The sequence below is a fragment of the Suncus etruscus genome, chromosome 15 (genome assembly GCF_024139225.1).
Source record: "Suncus etruscus isolate mSunEtr1 chromosome 15, mSunEtr1.pri.cur, whole genome shotgun sequence".
In the NCBI taxonomy this organism is placed as follows: Eukaryota; Metazoa; Chordata; class Mammalia; order Eulipotyphla; family Soricidae; genus Suncus; species Suncus etruscus.
The window spans coordinates 1,747,856-1,768,536 of record NC_064862.1 but is presented as its reverse complement, the minus strand read 5'-3'; the positions used below and the strand labels follow the sequence as shown (position 1 = coordinate 1,768,536).

General features: G+C 39.1%; 1 protein-coding gene across 1 annotated transcript in view; it reads right to left on the bottom strand.

Annotated features, from left to right (window-relative positions):
* Positions 1-20,681, bottom strand: part of TBPL1 (TATA-box binding protein like 1) — a 38,121-nt gene that overhangs the window by 9,637 nt on the left and 7,803 nt on the right. Inside the window, exon 2 of the mRNA XM_049788033.1 lies at positions 1,576-1,754. Within this exon, the coding sequence (XP_049643990.1) occupies positions 1,576-1,710 (135 nt within the window). The 5' untranslated portion in view covers positions 1,711-1,754. The remainder of the gene's footprint in view (positions 1-1,575; positions 1,755-20,681) is intronic.

Sequence of the window (20,681 nt, the reverse complement as noted above, 5' to 3'; positions counted from 1 at the left end):
AGGCATTATTGATGAAATCAATAATTCTTAATTGCAGAACACCAAAATATGCAAGCACCACACCCACTGCCTCTGAATTTACTCTGAATTTACTTGAAAATGAGCTCCAAGGCTCTTGAGTACAGTTGGAAGTGACTCATTAAAAAGAACATCAAGTCTTCACATACATTCTGAATTTTCTTTCTTTTTTTTTTGGTTTTTCGGGCCACACCCATTTGATGCTCAGGGGTTACTCCTGGCTAAGCACTCAGAAATCACCCCTGGCTTGGGGGGACCATATGGGACGCCGGGAGATCGAACCGCGGTCCCGCAGTCCTTCCTTGGCTAGCGCTTGCAAGGCGCCACCTCGCCGGCCCCTACATTCTGAATTTTCATAATGAATACGTAAGATACACAAAATATATATCATTACTCTGAGTTTATGAAAACCCAATGAAACATCATTGAGATTTATATTACGACCAAAGCATTAAGGCCAAGTGCAAGTTACTGACTTTGAAATATTGCATTATTAAGGAAACAAAAAGTCCAAGTAAGGGCCGGAGAGAGAGTGGAGCATGCACATGCTTGCCTTGTACTCAGTAGACCTGGGTCCTGTCCTTAGTACCTTAATCACTCGGAGTGATTGCTGAGTGCGAAGCCAGGAGTGATTCCTAGTTATAGTCCCCAAACCAAAAATGTCCAGTTTAGGATATGAACCATTGTTTCCAGCTATTTGTCACTAAAGCATACCAACTGTGGGACTAGGGAAATAATTCATAGCTGGGGAGCCTGCGCATGAGGCCCAGGACTCAATTCCTGGCAACTACATGTTCATCCTTGCACAGCCCAGTGGCCTGGTGGATCCCAGACAGATCTGAGGAGTACAGCATCACAGGGCTTTAGTACAAAGCTGCACAATTGCACAAGTGTCACTAGGAGTGCTGGAGAGTCCTTCCCCAGACCCCATGCCCCCCAAGGCAAAGAAGACCAAATGTTTTGGCTACTCCCAGAAGGTTAGAACACTATATTAGTACAGAGAAAGACAGATCATTGACCATCATCAAGTATAGTCATGCTTGAGTGAATATGTACGGAAATACACAGGCATTCCCACTACTGTCTTCTTGTGCAGAAAGGTTATCTAGCTCTAAAAACTAATTCCCTTTTTATTTTTGTTGGGTTTTGGGCCAACCTGGAAGCATTCCTGGCTCTGTGTTCTTCTAGAAATCACGCCTGGCAGGCTCAGGGGATCATATGGGATACTGGGAATTGAACCCAGGTCCATCGGGTCAGCAGCATGCAAGTCAACTGCCCCACCACTGTGCTATCGTTCTGTCCCTTACAAACTAATTCTTTTTTTTTTTTTGGTTTTTGGGCCACACCCGTTTGACGCTCAGGGGTTATTCCTGGCTATGTGCTCAGAAATCGCCCCTGGCTTGGGGGGGACCACAAACTAATTCTTAAAAGGTCACTTCTACAGTTATTGTTATATAGCATAATAACATACTAAAACTATCTGTAGAATAAATAATTTAATATTATGTTTTATCAATTAGGCTATGGAAATATGTATTCCAAAATTTAGATACTTACTCCAACATCACGCTTATAAATTACATTTGCTCCCTCCAAAGCAATCTTCCTTAAGTTCAAATGGCATCTTGTTCTAAAAACACAGACTACATTTGTAATTAGAATGTCCAATGCAACATCACTGTCTGCATCCATTGGGGTAGTTTAAAAACTTAGCTTCCAACCACGAAGATCACATCCTGAAAAATAAAAACAAAATAATTAAATGTAAATGTGCTGTAATTTGTTTTTCACAGGAAAGCTAAAATTAAAATATGAGATGTTTGTGATATAGCAAAGAAGAGAGCGCATTTTCCTCACACACAGCCAACCCAGGTTCAATCCCAGACATCCTGTATGGTCCCCCGAGCCCACCAGAAATGATCTCTAAACGCAGTGCTAAGAGTAACCCATGAGCACTGATGGTGTGGCCCAAAAACCACACACACACACACACACACACACACACACACACACACACACACACACACACGAGAGACGGATTTATAATTTATTTTCAGCACCACAGGGAATAGGAGTGATTGCAGAGTACAAAGCCATGAGTAAGTCTCTACTTCAAATATTAAAAACAATATCTCTATAAAAATTCTTCAAAATCTGTATCTCAACTACCTTCCTTAAAATTATTAAGTAACTTTTACATAGCGTAAAGGGGTCTCCTAGTTGCTTTTATGACCACTATGTTCCAGTCATAAGCATGACAATTCTTCAAACATACCATATTCAATGGGTAGAGTCTAGGCTAGGGTCTCAGTGACCAATCCTCATGAATTGATATAAGCACTTCACAGAACTTGTCAGGGTATAGAAAAGGACAAGCTATTCTGACCCATTTCAAGTGCTTTAACTTACATGTAGAGCAGAAATATAATTACAACAATAAAAAACTTTTTCTCTCTAGGTATTCATTCATTATATTCACGAATAATATATAAACCTATATATTACATATATACATCTACACAGAAAAATATACTAGGATTACTGAAATAACTGAGTAAGGCAAAATCTTTGTTCTCTAGCTCACAAACCCATTGATGCAGAGATGACCTCTAACACAGATGATTTTTTTGTTTTGTTTCTTTACCAAAGGTGGGATAGGGGTAGCAATGGGCATATTCATAAGCCGAGACAGTTAAGGTCTGACTCATCTCTTCAAAATGAAAATAGCTTAGGGAAGTTAAATAACCTATTTGTGCCTCAGATTTCTCAATTTTAAGATGGACTTTTTGTCAACTACCTACCACACTGTGCGGCAACTAGGTAGCAAATGTATACAAAGCAAATAGCACACATGCCTGACAAATAACACAATAGTGATATTGATTTAAGGATTACATCAAGAGGCAGAGCAGAAGTTTGTTATCACTTACTTCCAAGTTTATACCCCAGATATTGAGCCACCTGGCTACTAACAGATTTTCTGTTATTCTCTCAAGACTGAATTAACCAATGTAGAGGATCCTGGTTGCTTGCCCCATCCATTCCACCCTTTCTTCACAAAGAACCAGGTATTAACACACTGAGGGTCTCATATAACACAGTCTCAGGGGACACATTCCAAGAATCAGGACTTTTTCCCCCCAGTGGATACCAGAACCCACAAACTATACCACCTGTTTTTTTCCTACAAAAGGCACAGAATAATTATATACACCTAAACAAGGCACAGTAAAGAGAGAAACAGCAATAAAAGAACAAGCATAACAACATACTGGAATCAAGATTATGTGAACATGTTCTCTCAAAATAATATTATACAAAACACTTAAAATTTCATACAAAAACAGTAGAAAGCAGGGGACCACTGACTATACTTTCCAGTCTCAGTAACAGAGGAATGCCAAAATGTTATATGAATATGCTCTGGTCAGTGAAATGTAAGATTTATACCTTCTGGTATAATCCTAGAGGGCAAAAACGAAGTCAGGAAAGCGAGCCCTTTGGCCTGTGTCCTTTGACAAAACTTTAGGAGCTAAAAGGATCAGGAACTATGAAGAGATAAGGGGGGGGGGTAGAACTATAAGACAGAAGAAGCCTGAGAATCCAAATGCAGGGAAATTCCTTTATTTCTGCATTTCCTTTATTTAAAAAAAAAAATTAACACCTGACTGGGGATGAGTTCACTGCATGAGAGATAAATGCCCTACCCTCTATGCTGTATCACTCCAGTCCCTAATGTGTCATGTCTTTAAAAATTCCCAGGGCCATTGTGTAGATGTACCCTAGTTTATTTATCCTCTCACCATCTGTTCTCGGGCAATTGGTTTGTTTCCAGATTCTAGCTATTGTAGTGCCGTGGTGAACATAAGGATGCAGACAGCTTTTCTACATTGTGCTTTTGGGCTCCTAGGGTAGATTCCTAGGAGTAGAACTGCTGGGTCACATGGAAGCTCAATTTGAATTTTTTGATGAATAACCACATTGTTTTACAAAAAGGCTAAGCCAATCAGAATCCCCACTAGCAGTGAATGAGAGTCCCTTTTTCCCTGCATCTGCACCAGATCTGATTGTTCTAGTTCTTTGTGATGTATGTCAGTCTCTCTAGAATATCTCATTGCTGTTTTGCTTTGCATCTCCCTGATGATTAATGGTGTTGAGCATTTTTTTCATGTGTCTTTTGGTCATCTGAATTTCTTCTCCCATTTCTTGAGTAGTCTTTGTATCCTAGTCACTATTTCTTTTGAGATGCAGAAGTTTCTTCTCCTTTTTCTTCTTCTTCTTCTTCCTCTTCCTCTTCTTACTCTCCCTGCCCCCGCCTCTCTTCTTTTTGCCAAAGCTTCTTAGTTTCATGTAGTCCCATTTATCTTTGTTTACACATTCCTGGTCAGCAGTGTTTCAATCTTGAAGATGCCTTTAGCTTCAATGTCATGGAGTATTCTACCTACGTTTTCCTCTATGTATCTTATGGTTCCAAATCTGATATCAACATTTTGATTTGACTTTTGTGCACAGAGTTTAAAGAGGTCTGAGTTCACTTTTTTCATGTAGGCTTTCCTTGTTCCACTTTGCATTTTTTGTCATATATGTGAGGATAAGGATGAGTCTCATAATTACAGCTGTTAGGAAAATTGAAGTCATGAAATTTACTTATACATGGATGTATATGGAAAGTATATCTTGAGTGAACTGAGTCAGAGGAAAAGGGCTAGAAACAGAATGATTTCACTCATTTGTGGGATATAAGAAAAAAGATAATAACTATTATATAATTATATTTAATGATAATTATTAGTATCAAAGAGATAAGGTTCAGGTAAATTCTTCCATGGTACAAGCCTCCCAAATATAATGATAAAATGCAGTTAAAACAGAAGGTCCTATGACAGTGATAGTTGGAAATGATCACTCTGAACAAGAATTGGGTGCTGAAAGGAGATCAAGTAATTGGCATGATACCCCTCAGTTATAATGCAAACCATAGTGTCTAAAGGGTGTGGGGAGTGAGAGTGTGAGGGGGAAACTCCCTCTTAGGCAGGGTAGAGGACAAGAAGCAGGAAGGAAATGCGACACTGGTGGTGCAAAATGTGCACTGGTGATGGGTATTGTACATTGCAATATGTAAATTCAAATGTAAATTCAATCATGAAGAACTTTGTCTATGTGAAAAAAAAACTAAATAAGCAAATTTAAATTTAAATAAGTAAATTTTAAAAAATTATCACAGCTAGAGCAATACAGTGGCTAGGATGTTTGCATGTAGCTGCCCTAGATTCTATCCCGGGCATCTCCTAGCATCACCAGGAGTGATTCATGAGTACAGAGACAGAAGTAACCTCTGAATATTGCTGGTGTGGCCCCAAAACAAATTCCCATAAGAAACTTTGACAACCACTTTTGAAAACTTTGAATTGGTTTTGGTTAGTTTGCTGGATTTTTAAAAAAGCAATCCAATTTCAAGATTTTTTTTGATACAGCTTGGATACTCTTATTTTTATGTCAATTTTCTTAAAATTTTCTGCATATAATTTTTTCAGTTTTTCTACACAGTTAAAAAAACCCTGCTCTTGTGGCCTAAGTGACAGTACAGTATACAGTACTATACCTTGCATATGACTGACTGACCTAGGTCTGATCTCCACTACCACTTAGGCCTCCAGGTCCACCAAGCTTGCAAGGAGTAATCCCTGAATACAGAGCCAAGAATAAGCCCCGTGTGGCTCAAAAGTAGAAAGCCTGTCTCAAAGACAGGTGGGGGAGGGGTGGAGGAGGGAGATTTGGAACCTTGGTGACGGGAAGGTTGCTCTGGTGAAGGTGGGTGTTCTTTATATGACTGAAACCCAACTATAATCATATTTGTAATCAAGGTGTTTAAATCAAAATGTTAAAAAATCAAAATACAACAGAAACCTTATTTTTTCATTGTTTTATAGTATCTCTTAAGTTTTTGTGGTCTTTGTTTTGCTGACAGTTTTCTATCAAGGTTTTTCAAAAAACAAATCATAAGCTACTATTTGATCCTCTGTACTAAATTTGCTTAAGTTCATCACTTTACTCTTTCCATATATCTATTCATTTTCTAATTTCTTAAAGTTAGAATTAGATGTTCAATATATCATTTAAAAGTTTTCTCTTTTCTTATATTAAAGTTTTATGTGTTAATTACTAGAACAGCTGAATTTTGGACCTGTTTCATTAGCCTGTGAAACTAACAATAGTTAAATAAATACGCTTTACTATTTTGTGTGTGTGTGTGTGTGTGTGTGTGTGTGTGTGTGTGTGGTTTTCGGGTCACACCTGGCAGCGCTCAGGGGTTACTCCTGGCTTTTACACTCAGAAATCACTCCTGGCACCTAGCAGGCTCGGGGGACCACAGGGGATGCTGGGATTCGAACCACTGTCCTTCTGCGTGCAAGGTAAATGCCTTACCTCCATGCTATCTCTCAGGCCCCATTATTTATATACAATTTCTTGCCTCTAGAAACACAAAGTTTCACAACGGATTAGCTAAAAGACTGAAGTCACACTTACTAATACAGACAAACAGTAAATAGAGCTAGTCTCCCATAGTCTAATACAAAACCTTTTTTTCTTTTTATTCACTTGTTGTTGTTGTTTTAAGGCCATATCTGGTGGTGCTCAGGGATTACTCCTGTCTCTGTGCTCAGGAATCACTCCAGACAGGCTTGGGGGACGATATAGAATCGTAGGACTCGAACCCAGGTCCGACCCAGGTAAGCCAAGTGCAACGCAAAAGCTTTACCATTGAGCTATTGCTAGTTACAAGTCTCATGCAAAACCGTCTCAAAGGAGATCATCTGGAAGAGCACATGCTTTTTATGTAAGAGAGCCTTGCCCGACAGTCCCCCAGCTCCAAAAATGCATTTTGAGAAATAATTAACTGAGTAAAAAACAAATAGGACTCTACATTCATTTCTGATGACTTTTGAGAATAAAGATAATCCTCGTTTGAAACAAATGCACTATATAGCCTCTAAACAGTGCAAAACAGACATAATAAATGATAAACTCTTAAGTGAGGACAGAGGTCCATAATATAAAAATGTACATATACAGTAAGTTCCTTTCAGTTTATTTTTGTAATGATTGTTTTATTCAGAGCTAGCTACCATCAAAGAACTTTAATAAAACCCTTTTTTCTAGTTTCATAGAATCATTTTGCTTTTTTTTGGGAGGGCCACACCCGGTGACGCTCCGGGGTTAGTCCTGGCTCTGAGCTCGGAAACTGCTCCTGGCTTGGGAGACCATATGGAAGGTCAGGGGATCAAACCGCGGTCTGATCTGAGTCAGTTGCGTGCAAGGCAAATGCCCTACTGCTGTGCCATCACTCCGGCCCCTCATTTTGCCTTTTTTAAGTGAGGCAAGATGTTTTTTATTGAAAGGACTTAGATATAAGAGAAAAAGAAATTCAAGAGATAATATGGGTTTAAATTTCAAGAGAAAATATGAGCTTTGGGACAGGGAGAACCGCGATGCTAGATTTTTAAAATTAATATTGGAATTTTAAGAAAACTAAAGTGAACTAAATTTTGATGAAATAAAGTTGCCAGCAATTTTGCACTGTGTAAGACTTAATGTTAAGCTTATTCAGGTAGTTTTTGACTTGCTTCGCAAGTCCATGTCAAGAATGGTTTTTTAAGGTAGTTTCCTCTACTAAGAAATGTTCAAGCCTACATGCGACTCAACCCCAGAAAACGTCAAATTTCTAACTTTCTATTGAAATATTTCAGAGAAACTGAGGCAATTTCTACTTTACTAAATGAGTTTATGAGCAAGATCATATTGTATGTACATTTTAGGGCCTTTAACGGTGGTACCAAGAAAACGATGCCACCTTCTGGCTTTGATGAAAAACTGCATCTAAACCTATGCACATTTAAAATTTCCTATACCAGAGGGAGTTTGGTACCTGGAGCTGTTGCATAGAACCTCGTCAGTTCTATGTCTGAGATCTAGGATGCAGGGTTGGACGGTTGCTTTCTAATCACATGGAATCTGCGTTGGGACCACATGACATATGTTCAAGAGGGAGGTGACCCTGTATTGTAAAGATGTTTGAGTTCTTATCCCTAGTAGATAAGAGTTTGTTTCTATACATAACATTTTCCCCTTTTCAGTATGCCTTTGCAAAAAGATATGGTGCTATATTATATTGCTGGTGCATTTGGGGGTGAGAGTGTCAGGCTCCATCACCTCTGTGCCCTGGTTTTGACCTGAGCTTTTATCCCAGGCAAGACTTTTTCTTGTAGGTTTTTGTACCAAGCAGAACCAAAACAGGTGAAGTTAAGGAAGAGAAGAAAACCAAAAGCAAGCAAAAACAAAAGACACATATATAAAGGAAAAATAAATAAAAATGAGTTTAAAAATAAGTAATTAAGGGAACAAAGTGATACAGGAGACTACCTTACATTTGGAGATAAACAGGTTAAGAGGTAGTATTATAGAGGTCTTAAACTTACAAAGGATATGAGGATATACAGGCTTCCCCATTGTCTTTTGGGATATTCTTGTGGGGGGTGGAATCCAGGGCACATTTTCATCACACACCCTGGGTCTTGTTGAGTTTGAGAAATGCTTTGCGGCAGAAAGGGTTCAGGTAGAGTTCTTGGACTGGGGGTCCTACTGGAACTGAATCCGGTATCAAGCAACAGTCCACATTTAGGGGGTGAGAAGGAGGGCCACAGAGCATGAGTTAGTAGGAGTGCTGGTTGTAGTTTCTTGCCGGGAACGAGATGTATCCCCCCGGGGGGTTGAGTGAGTGGTGTCCTTTCGCTTGGAAGCTGGGTGCGAAATCCCTCTGGGATGTTCTTAATACTGCTCTCACACCAACATGCCACCAGTTTTGATATGACATCCTGGCAATGAGGAAATGGCAACAACTTGATCTAAGAGCAGGTTGTCTTACCTCACCACCTAACGATAAGAGGAAATCAGAAGACATGTCATCCTTTGATCTGTGCAAAAGCCAAGATCACAAACTACAGAAAACTGACTGTGACAACCATGACTGGGCAGAACGTGTCCTGGGACCAATAAAATAGACTTTAGTCTAGGCTTTGGCCTACAATTTGTACAACAACCAAGATATCTAATTCCAGAGGACTGACTGAGACATCTGCAACCAAGCAGAACTTCTGTAAACATAATGAATAACTCTATTCTAAGCTTTGTCCTAGGATCGGTACAAAACCCAAGACCACCAACTACAGAAGACTGATTAAAACAACAGTGAAGGAACAGAACTTCTAGAACCATAAAGAAAGACTCCATCTTAGGCTCCATCCTATGACCTGTGCAAATGCCAAGATCTCTAGTTACAGAGGCCTGATCTTATCATCCATGACTGAGTGGAAAGTTTCCAAGCAACACAAAAGGTCCTTGGGGAGAGTAAAAGAACATGTAGGGAACCTGGAGCTATTCCCATGACAGTATACTTGAAGGGTGGAGAAACCCTGCATGTCTTAGCCCAAGGAAATTCCCTTTCTGAGCTCCCCAATATTTACTGTTCCTATGCAAAAAAAAAAAAAAAAAAAAAAAAAAAGCACAAATTAATTTTTTAGTTGTTATTGTTGTTTTGTTTTGTTTTGGTGTATGTGTGTGCTCTGTTTTTTTATTTCGGGACTGTGGTTATTGTTTGGTTGTCTTTATTGCTGTGGTGCTTTTCAGGTTTTTTGATTATTTTTTTGTATTGTTATGTTTTTCTTCCTTTTTTTCCCCTTTCTTCTTATTTACAGCCTCTAGAAGGACTCCTCCCGTTCTTTTGCTTGTTTCAGTTTTGACCCCCCCCCACTTTTCCTTTCCTTCAAACGGAACCACATAACTTGAATCATCTTGTTCCGCCTCACCAAATGAGTGGGAAATAATGGAGGATTCCAAGACCAAACAGTCATATGAACAATAAGTAGAAATAAAAAATGATCAGACTTAAGTACCAAATCCAAAGCCAATGACAACAGAATTGATACCCAATCTACAACAAGGTAGTCATAGAGGTGGAGCGCTTATCCTAGCAGCCTAGGAAGGGGATATGGCATGCATGCTGGGAACAAGGGTGGAGGGAGAACAACATTGGTGGTGGGAATGCCCCTGATTCAATGTCACTATGTACCTAAAATATTACTGTGAAATATTTATAATACACTTTGGTCAAAATAAAAATTATTAAAAAAAAATTTCCTATACCAGGAAAAATGGTGTTTAACCTTAACAAATCACAATAAACTCAAAAACAAAGGAAAATATGAATAACACAAGACAAAGATAAATTAACTTTAAAATCTAACTTTTAGCCTAAAGAATAAAACTATATAAATCCAAGAAAAGATAGTTAGGTTCTAGCAACTTTAGGTGTATTCAAGTTGTCTTTAAGGATACTAAAGGTTGGTGCTTCAAAGTTTTAGCCAGAAAATAATCATAAAGTATTTCAGTATAGCAAAAGAAGAGGAAGACTAGATACAAACCAACTTATAAACTCCATATGAACCCATTTGAAGAAACAGTTCTCTACAATTCTCTACTTAAAAGCAAGGTATGCTATTAGAAACTAAGAAAACCATGATATAGATTAAGCAAAGGTCAGCAAATGACCAACAATGGTCTACTCCTGTTATTTTATTTATTTTATTTTTTAAAGGCCACTCCTGGTAGTGCTCAGAACCAGGTTGATAATTTATTTGCAAGGAAAATTCACTATGCTCCAGACACTGCCTTTTTTAAGTCTTATTTACTAGAATATATTCAAGCTCACTTATTTATAAATATTGGCATAGATAGTATCATTTGTGCAGACTAAACTACTCATAATCTAAAGATAGTTACTATCCTGTCCTTTAGGGTGTATATATTTATGCAAGTGTTTTCTATTTCAATTAAAAATATTTTATTGAACCCATTGTGGTTTTCAAAGAACTTCATAGTTGGTTTCAGACATACAATGTTTCAGGGCCAATCCTACCACCTCCCCGGCCACCAACCTTGCCCCCAGTGTGTCAGGATAACAGGTCCATTTTAAGTTTTGATTGTTAAAGTTTGGGTCTCATGATTTCATTAATTGTTGACTTTGGAAAACTGATATTTGTCATCTCTGTCTCTCAGGGAGGGAGTGTTCAAGCCATATCCAGGTGTTCCTGCTGGCTCTGCACTCAGAAATCACACCTGGCAGACTCAGGATCACATGGGATGTGAGGGATAAAACTTAGGTAGGCCACATGCGCAAGGCAAACCCAGTCCCTGCTGTGCAATCAAATAGACCCTTCTGAAAACCAACAGACATGACAAAATGCTCATCATCACTTATCATTTGGGAAATCCAAATCAATACAACAATGAGGTATCATCTTACCCCACTGAGGATGGCACATATCAAAAAATAATGGGAACATCACATGGCTGATCCAGAAAGGATCTCGGTTGGATCCCTTGCGTCCCATATGGTCCCCCAAGCCAGGAGCGATTTTTGAGCGCATAGCCAGGAGTAACCCCTGAGTGTCACAGGTGTGGCCCAAAATTCAAAAAAAAAAAAAAAAAGAGGAACAAATCTCTGTCAGTGCAGGTGCAGATGTGGTGAGAAAGGAATTCTCATCCACTGCTGGTAGAAATGCTGCCTCGTCCAACACTTATGGAAAACAATATGGAGGGTTCTCAGTAAACTCAAAATTGAGCTGCCATATGTCCCAGCATTCCCTCTTTTGTACCAATCAGAGTGAAAACACATTCACCCAAAAGGATGTGTGCACAACACTATTCATTGGAGCATTCAGTACAGTAGCTAAGACTTGGAATCAACCTAGATGTCCAAGAACAGGCAAGTGGATCATGAAGATGTGGTATATAAAAACAATGGTTATATACCTATATACGAGTATAAGCCGAACCCCCCAACTTTACACTAAAAAGTGGGGAAATGTAGTGACTTGAGTAAAAGCCAAGGTGGAAAATGCAGCAGCCACTGGCAAATTTCAAAAATAAAAATACAGACCCAAAACAATTACAATAATTGAAGAATCAGTAAATAACTAAGAAAAAAGTGATTGCATTTACAATACATGATTGATATGCTGTATACCATTAACATATCCCATTAACCCATAGTATTCAATGGCAACTTTAATAACGTGAATAAACTATTTAAGATAGTAAAGCATTGTAAATAAATGGTTAAAAATCCTGAATCCTTATACTTCAAACCCCTGATTATAAGGATTCAGGATTTATAAACATTTTTTTACATGACTTTACCGCCTTAAATGGGTTTTTCACTTAATTAAATTTGCCATTGAATGCTGTGGGTTAAATAGTTCAGTGGCATCCAGTTCAGTTGAGCCACGTACCTCTTCAGCTTAGCCACCACCTGTGGACTGAGCTGAAGCACCGGCCCCTCCAGCAGACTGCAGGAGACGACTGGAGACTATGTGCATTTGACTCGGTGCACATATACAACCTGTATGACCTGAGTATAAGCCGAGTTTGGTTTTTTGGCACAAATTTTATGCTGAAAAACTCGAGTATACGTGGTAATAGCTGTAAGGAATGATGTAATTATGCAATTTGAAGCTACATGCGTGGAACAGGACGGTATTATGTAAATGAAGTAAACCAGAGAGAAGGATGAATACAGAATATCACTTACATTTGGCATTTAGAATAACTGTATGAAGAAATGCAGTGGTCTAAATGGGAGTTGACTCAAACACCCTTGGCCCCAGTGTAGAGTAAGGAAAAGGGAAGAAACTGAGTGGCAGAGGAGAAACATAACTATGAAAGAATGGGGGCCAGGGAGCCAAGTGCTCTCAGGTGCATTCATGGAGAGGAAAAAAAAAAGAACAGAACGAAATATCCAAGCCAAAGTCAGCAACAATGGCACCAAGAAACCCAAACCTTAACAATTTAAACTTTAAATTGCCCCCATTATATTGGCAGGGCAGCAGCAAAGGGTGGTGGTTGGGATACTCTCTGGGAACATTGGTGGAAGGAGGTCAAAACTGGTGGGAGGATCGTCCCTGCTTCATTGTATGTCTGAAAGCCTTGTAAATGACAAGGTTTCAATAAAATAAAATACAATTAAAAAGAAAAGAAAAGAAAAGAAACTGTTTGCTGATTCCTGAGGTAGACTCTAAGGCAAATCAAAAATAAAATTTAATACTGATAAGTGAAAAGCTCACATTTTTAATAATAAAATCCTAATTTGAGCAAAATAGCTATGAGATACTTGAGATTTTGCATATTAGAAAATTACTATAATTATGTTAGGTAAAATAATAGGATGGTTAGTTTATACACAATATGGTCTTTTTAAAGAGATAAAATACTGAATTATTTTGGGGGGAGTATCTTGTCTTCAATTTCCTGAAACTAAATGTATCTTGCATAACATGAGTTTAAAAAGTTTCAGCATATTCCCTCAGTATCTGGAATCTTGTCACAGGAACCAAACAAATCAGAACTATCCTGAGGTATAAAATAAAGTTATAAAGTGGATATACTTGTATTTTGCGGACACAAATAAGCTACCACTTCAGATCTTACTAACTGCCAAATCTAGGTGGTGGATACGCATACTATACACATTCAGATACAAATGTAGATGTTCACTGTACCATTCCCTCAACATTTCTTCTTAAATTTCCCATAATTAAAGTTATTTAAGACAAAAGACTGGTCACAGTAAGACAATACAGCGTTTTTAATTATTGAAGAAAAGAAAAAACAACAAAACCCTAGGTATGATAGCAATGACCAAAGCAAGAATACTCGCTGTGCTCCTGCAACATCTGGCTGTGCTGATCATTTAAGAGGGGCACTGCTATCAATTTAAGGTAACAGAGGAAAGTGAGAGAATATTAAATATATAATTGGTTGTGAGTAATCTCAGGATATTAAAGGCAAGAAAGGAAAGAGGATTGTTTCCTAAATCTGAATATAACAGAAAGTGTTAGAAGGTATTTCCAAATTCAAAACCCTATAAAGCTGTAGATGCCCCAGGAGGTAAGTTTCAAAAAATGAATTAAGAAAATGGAACAACAGTTAGGGAAGTCAGAAAAGTTGTCCACTATGTGGGGTTTCTAAGAGCCCATCTAACTTTAAATGCCAGAATTCAAGCATTTCAGATGAAGACATACTGCAGAAAATTTCGAAATCAGATTGTTATATTTAAATTCTGAAATCACCACTTTCCCTGTCAAAATATACTTTGCTTAAATTGGACAGTAAAGATAGAAATTCAGATGCATGAAGGATAATCTGTTGGTGATATTTTAGAAGGAAAATATTTCTGTGCAGAATCCAAAGACTTATAATAAAGTGTTGTTTTTTTCTAACTCCTATGAAGAAAATTAACAAAAACCTCTGTGCTTTCCAAGGGAAAGGACTTTACCAACCTTATTATCTAAAAATGTTTAAATGCTTAAATAAAAGCAAAGGTATTTGATAGATATAACCATTAATACATTCATTATGTTAAACTACCTTCATTGTAACATAAATCTCCACTCACCGTCTCTGGATGAATCTAAACACAAATTCTGACGTGGAAATTTATGTACACAGCTTGCATCAAAATGAAGTATCACAATGAAACATCTCTATTAAGAAGACTGCATAGTTCTTGCTTTTATATTGAAAATCAACAACTGAGAGCTCTCAGCAATTATATTCAAAAAATTATGCTGATTTTGTGAAAATGTACTTTTTGCTTTTAGGGCATACCTAGTCACATGATTACTCAGCACTCAACAATCATTCCTGGCAGTGCTCAGGGGAACATATGGGATAGTGGTGATCAAGTCCAGGTCAGCTGCATGCAAAGCAAGTGCCATTACACCCTGTACTAATTCTCAGGGCCCTGAAAATGAAGTTTAAGGAAAATAAACTAATTTTTGACACTTAAGTCTCCAGACTTACTTGGTCTAAACACTCATTTTCAGGGGAAAAAAGTATCTCGCGGTGTGGCCAAAGAAATCTATCTTCTTGGGCGGAGCACACCGGTAGGGCATTTGACTTGAAAGCGGCTGACCCAGGAATGGTCTCAGTTGGATCCTCAGCATCCCGTACAGTTCCCCAAGCCAGGAGCGATTTCTGAGTGCATAGCTAGGAGTAGCCCCTGAGGGTCACTGGGTGTGCCCCCCCAATCTATCTTCTTTAAGCAAACTGAAAGTGGCCCCAATTACATTAGTGATTACCACCATACCACTCTTGTCCTTGTTCAGGATCCCCCAGGGGGCAGTAAAAAATGAGTAGGAAACTCCAGTGCAACAGAGCCCAGTGCAACAGGCATGGCAAGATATGACAGTAGTGGGAACAAAGGTGGAAGAAAATGGAAAGTAAAGGGAATAATGGCATTTTGAGAAGAGATAGTGATCAGAGCTGTGTCACTACAAGTCGGTAAGGGAAAGGAGATAGGCTGACTCCAGATCTATGACCTAAGAGAATATTTACTAAGTCTGGAACACTGGCTAGAGTACAAGTTTGCAAGGAAGTCAGAAAAAAACAAGAGGTATGAGTCTTCAATATGCCAAACTGAAAGAGATTTTGAGAATTCCATGATAAGGTCTAGGCTGGAGGTGAAATTCTGGACATTCTAACAAACTAGGTAATTAAGCCAAGATAAATAAGAAATGCAAGGAACTGAGACAATCTGATCCCTAAAATGGAACCCAAGTACCTTTCCTATGAATTCCATTACTGAATAGCTAATGCTTACATTTGCAACTTTTCTTACATAGAGATGTTCTTGTCTCTTTGATAAGAGATTAGAATCCTTAGATACATAATCAAATCTTATACATCTTCGTATCCCAGCCTTGACTAAACACCTTTTTTCAAAAAATGTTGTTTTAGGCCACACAGTGGCAGTGTTCAGAGCTTACTCCTGGGCTCAGGGATCACTCTAGGTGGAAGGTCGGGGAACATATGTGGTGCCAGGGATCAAATGTGGGTTGGCTGCATGCTAGCAAAGTGCCACATCCACAATACTATGGCTCTGGCTCCAAAAGATATCTAATAAACTGCAAAGGCTTAACATCATTAAAAAAGCAATTCTCTCTCTCGTCAAATTAAAAGAGTAAATCCTTGAACAAACTACTTGGGTTAAATAATTCAGATACCTTCTCCCCATTTTTTTTGGTGGGGTTAGAAGTGCTTTTCTTGTTAAGTTCGGTCAGTAGCTTGTATATCTTAGATATTAGCCCCTTATCTCGTGGGTATTTGGTGAATAGTTTCTCCCATCCTGCGTGTGGCTTTTGTATCCTAGTCACAATTTCCTTTGAGGTACAGAAAAGAATACCTGTCTTGAATACAGAGGCAGAGGAGGAATATGGGGGCATTGGTGGTGGGAATGTTGCACTGGTGAAGGGAGGTGTTCTTTTTATGACTGAAGCCCAACTATAAACATGCTTGTAATCATGGTGCTTAAATAAAGATGTTATTTACAAAAATAAATTCAGATACTACCCTTTAGTGGTGTGACAATGGTGTTTATTTAATCTCTTTATACCTAATGTCTTTCATCATAACAGTATTGATTATAATGAGTTGTGAAAACTGAAATCTCATGCAAAATATATAGCACATATTGCACATGATTAATTTATTCTCAGAATTAGTAATTATGTCCATCACTGTTCACAAAGGCTCAAAACTGGCAAGAATTTTTAGTTACTGTAGTCATCAAGCTTCAGAACACAAAAACACAAAACCAGATGCTTCTTCAAGCCTACTGAAAGCAATGGGCAAAAACAATACAAATCTGATGTATCACATAAATGAGCATTAAGAAACTGAATGAGAAAAATCTCAAATAGCATCCTTTCAAATATAAACAGTAGTTATTGTAAGGAGGAGGATAGGGGCAGAGTGGAATAGAAGAACAGACAGGGAAAAATATCAGACCTGGAGGGCTTCGTTCTACAAATAGGTATCTGTTCACTTTTCTTTAGCGAAGGATAAGCAAAATAGAAATATCCCAAGAGAAATAAACTTGGACGCCTCTATATAAGAAAGTATACAAATAAGACTGTTCACAGGGTCACTTTATCTGAAGTGCAAGTAGTTTTCTTTGACATGCTCTGCAGGGTGTCCCTATTTGCCCATATTATGGCTACTTTGGAGAAAAACTTGTTCTGATTTACCTGTAATAACTGATTAAATTCTGGAACACTAATTTTGACACTGAAGCTAATGCTCATCAAATTACATTTGGGTGCAGTGGAGTTGCCTATGGAGGATCAAACACAGAGCCCTAGATTTACCATGTTTTCCAGCGTATAAGCCGACTTTTGAAACAAAAAAAAAGTGGACCGAAAGTCGGGGGTCATCTCAGACGCCGAGTATATCCCGAAAAATGTTTCCATATGCCGCTCAACGAAAATGGTCTGAATATTGCCACAAAACGAATGTTCCAACTCGATCCTGCGCCAATCACTGCCAGGCTGCTCGGACCGCCTCTCTCACTCAGCCAATCCAAGCAGGCTGTTTATGCATGCAAATTAGACAATGTTCTGACCCGAATCTACACTGTGGAAAGCCTGCTCAGATGGGCCAGAGTCAGAGAGGAAGTCTATGACAGCATAACCTTTGGACCTTTGCTTGTTGGGATTGGCTCACTGTGGTCCATACAGTTGCAGCACAGGAGCGTTCTGTCTGATACAGCGAATAGAGGCCTAAACCTATGTTTTAACTGCAAAATTAGGGGTCCTCTTATACGCCAGTCGTCTCATACACCGGCAAATCCGATACATTTGCAAGTACTGATAAGTGCAAATACTTGCTAGTGATATCACCACTAAGAATTCATACTTCAGTAGGTAGTCAACAAATAAAACCTCTTTCAGCTTCTAGCTGGTATGAGGATTGGCATGCATAAAGTTCAAATGTCTCTGTAGTCATTTTTTATTATAGGAGTGTGAATGCAGAGTTCAAACAGTTTCTCTCATCTCCTCAAGAATAGAGAGCTCCGGGAAGAAGCTGATGCTGCCACTGCTCCTAATTTGCTCTATGTGGCCCCTTTTCTCCCACCTCCCTCCCTTCACACTGTGGACTGTTGCTGGCTACCAAATTCAGCTTTTGAGAGACCCTTGGCTAGATCCTTTCCTGATCCGTGACTGCTGCGAGTCGTTTTACAGACACCATAAGACCACGTAACTGGCTAAAGCTGTGCTCCAGATTTTATGCCCCGCCACAGACTATTTCAAAAAACTTAAAGGAGAATTGTATATTTCCTTTGTTTATTACTTTAGGTATATTTCCTTAATAGGCATAATTCTTTTGTTTGTTTTTTTTTTGGGGGGAGGGTCACACCTGGCAGTGCTTAGGGGTTACTCCTGGCTCTATGCTCAGAAATTGCTCCAGGCAGGCTTGGGGGACCCTATGGGATGCCGGGATTTGAACCACCATCCTTCTGCATGCAAGGCAAACAAAAGCCTTACCTCCATGCTATCTCTCCGGCCCTAATAGGTATAATTCGTATTGTGTATTTCCTTATGTAGATGTAGTTTACACCATCCCTTTTTTGGATTTGTTTAGTAGGAAATCTTAGTACATAGGTTTCTCTTGGGTTCTGAGTTTCTGTTAGAACCAGGTTATAGGGATTATTTAGCTTGATTTAGCCCCATATGCATCAATAGTAACCTGTAACATTGTTTCTTTATGCATAGATACATTAAAATGGGGAAATCTTACATCTAGAGAGACGTTCTTATCTAATAGATATAGGAACTCCAGATATTTTGTTGTTGTTATTTTTGGGCCACACCCAGTGATGCTCAGGGGTTACTCCTGCTATGCGCTCAGAAATGGCTCGCTCCTGGCTTGGGGGACCATATGGGATGCCAGGGGAACAGACTGCGGTCCATCCTAGGTTAGCCGTGTAAGGCAAATACCTTACCACTTGTGCCACCGTTCTGGCCCCGAGCGAGAACTCCTAAATTTTTATTGAAGGGGAGCCTTTCACCCTGAACACTTGTCATAGTGACCTGACTTAAGCTTCAATCAATTGGACATTGGCTGTTCACCCCTGAGCCAGGTATCCAACCTTTGGAACCAGCAGTTTTCTGCAGGAGCACCAGGAAACAAACTTCTACAAGGGAAGGCCCTCATGCTGCCCTGGCACAGACTTGCTCCAGGATGTGTTCACAGGACACCCTGACGACTCTGAAACAGCAACAACTTGCTTTCAGGGCAGGTTTCCCTTCCTCAACACCTAACAGTGAGATGAAACCAGGAAACGCTTCATGACACCCTTGCAAAAACAAGACCCCTATTTACTGAAGCCGGACTATGACAACAGTGGTTGTGGAGAATTTTCCCTGGGACTATGAAGACTTTGAAGTTAGACAACTTAGTATGCTTGCTCAGTTGCTCAGGACTTACTCCTGGCTCTGAGCTTAGAGATCACTGTTGGTGGGGCTCAGGGGATGCTAGAGTCCAAGGCAAACACCCTACTGACTGTAATATCTTTCCGGGCCCAGGACTGTTTATTATAAATGTGACTTTAAATTTTTGCTCAGTAGCTGGCATTTGATCAAAACTAAATACATATTTATTCGAGTATAACACGCAAAATTTTCTACCAAAAAAAGAAATCAAAGTCTGGGTGCGCGTTATAAATGAGGGCTGGGGAGGAGTGGCAGTGGCGGCTGGTCCAATGAGGGCGCAGGCGAACTGTGAATTTGCACTGTGCCTTTTCCAGGCTGCAGCCGTGCACTGTACTCAGGGTGAAGAAAAAAAAAAAAAAAAAAACCTCAAGAAACCTGGCCTATCTCTCGTGACAATGGGAAGACATACCAGAAGAAATGATCATCAAGAGTTTTTTGAAGACAGGCTTCAGCAATAAAATGGGACGGCACAGAAGACGACCTGTTGTAGAATTCAGACTCAGAAGAAAGCGAAGAAACTGGAGAAACAGATGTTCCTGCCAACTGGGACACTGATGAAAAATTAACTCAAGAAGAATGGGAACAACTCTTTAGTGTATTTGATGATGAATCTGACTTAGAAGCATTTTAAATAAATAGTTACCAGTCATTTTATTTCGGTATTGTGTTTATACCAGTTTATGTTGTCAATAAATGATTTTTATCATGGCCGCAAGCGTTCAAAAACGTTTTTTTCTCAATTACAATGCTTGGCATGAAACAAAATTTTATACCAATTTTTAATCGAAAATTAGGGGTGTGCGTTATACTCGAATAAATACGGTAAACAGTAGGAACATTAACGAATGTTTTAAAAACAAAAGAGAATTGTAGTGCTGGGGAGTAAGTGAGGAAGACTAAATACTTTCCCTATAACAATAAGAATCTCAATAGCCCTAAACCACTAAGTTCACTTAAATGTATCCTATTTCTTTACATCATTTTCTGGCATTGTGTAAAGTTCCTACACTTAATAAATTATAATTGCTTTTGTAGAATACATTTATCTACTGAGATCATTTTAACTGAAATACATAAATAGGCCCTTAACAGGAGAGAGCAAGAGAGCGAGTGAGCAAGAGAGAGAGAGAGAGAGAGAGAGAGAGAGAGAGAGAGAGAGAGAGAGAGAGAGAGAGAGAGAGAGAGTGTGTGTGTGTGTGTGTGTGTGTGTGTGTATTTGGGCCACACCTGGCTGTCTCAGGGAAACATGCAGCGACAGAGTTTGAAGCAGGGTACGCT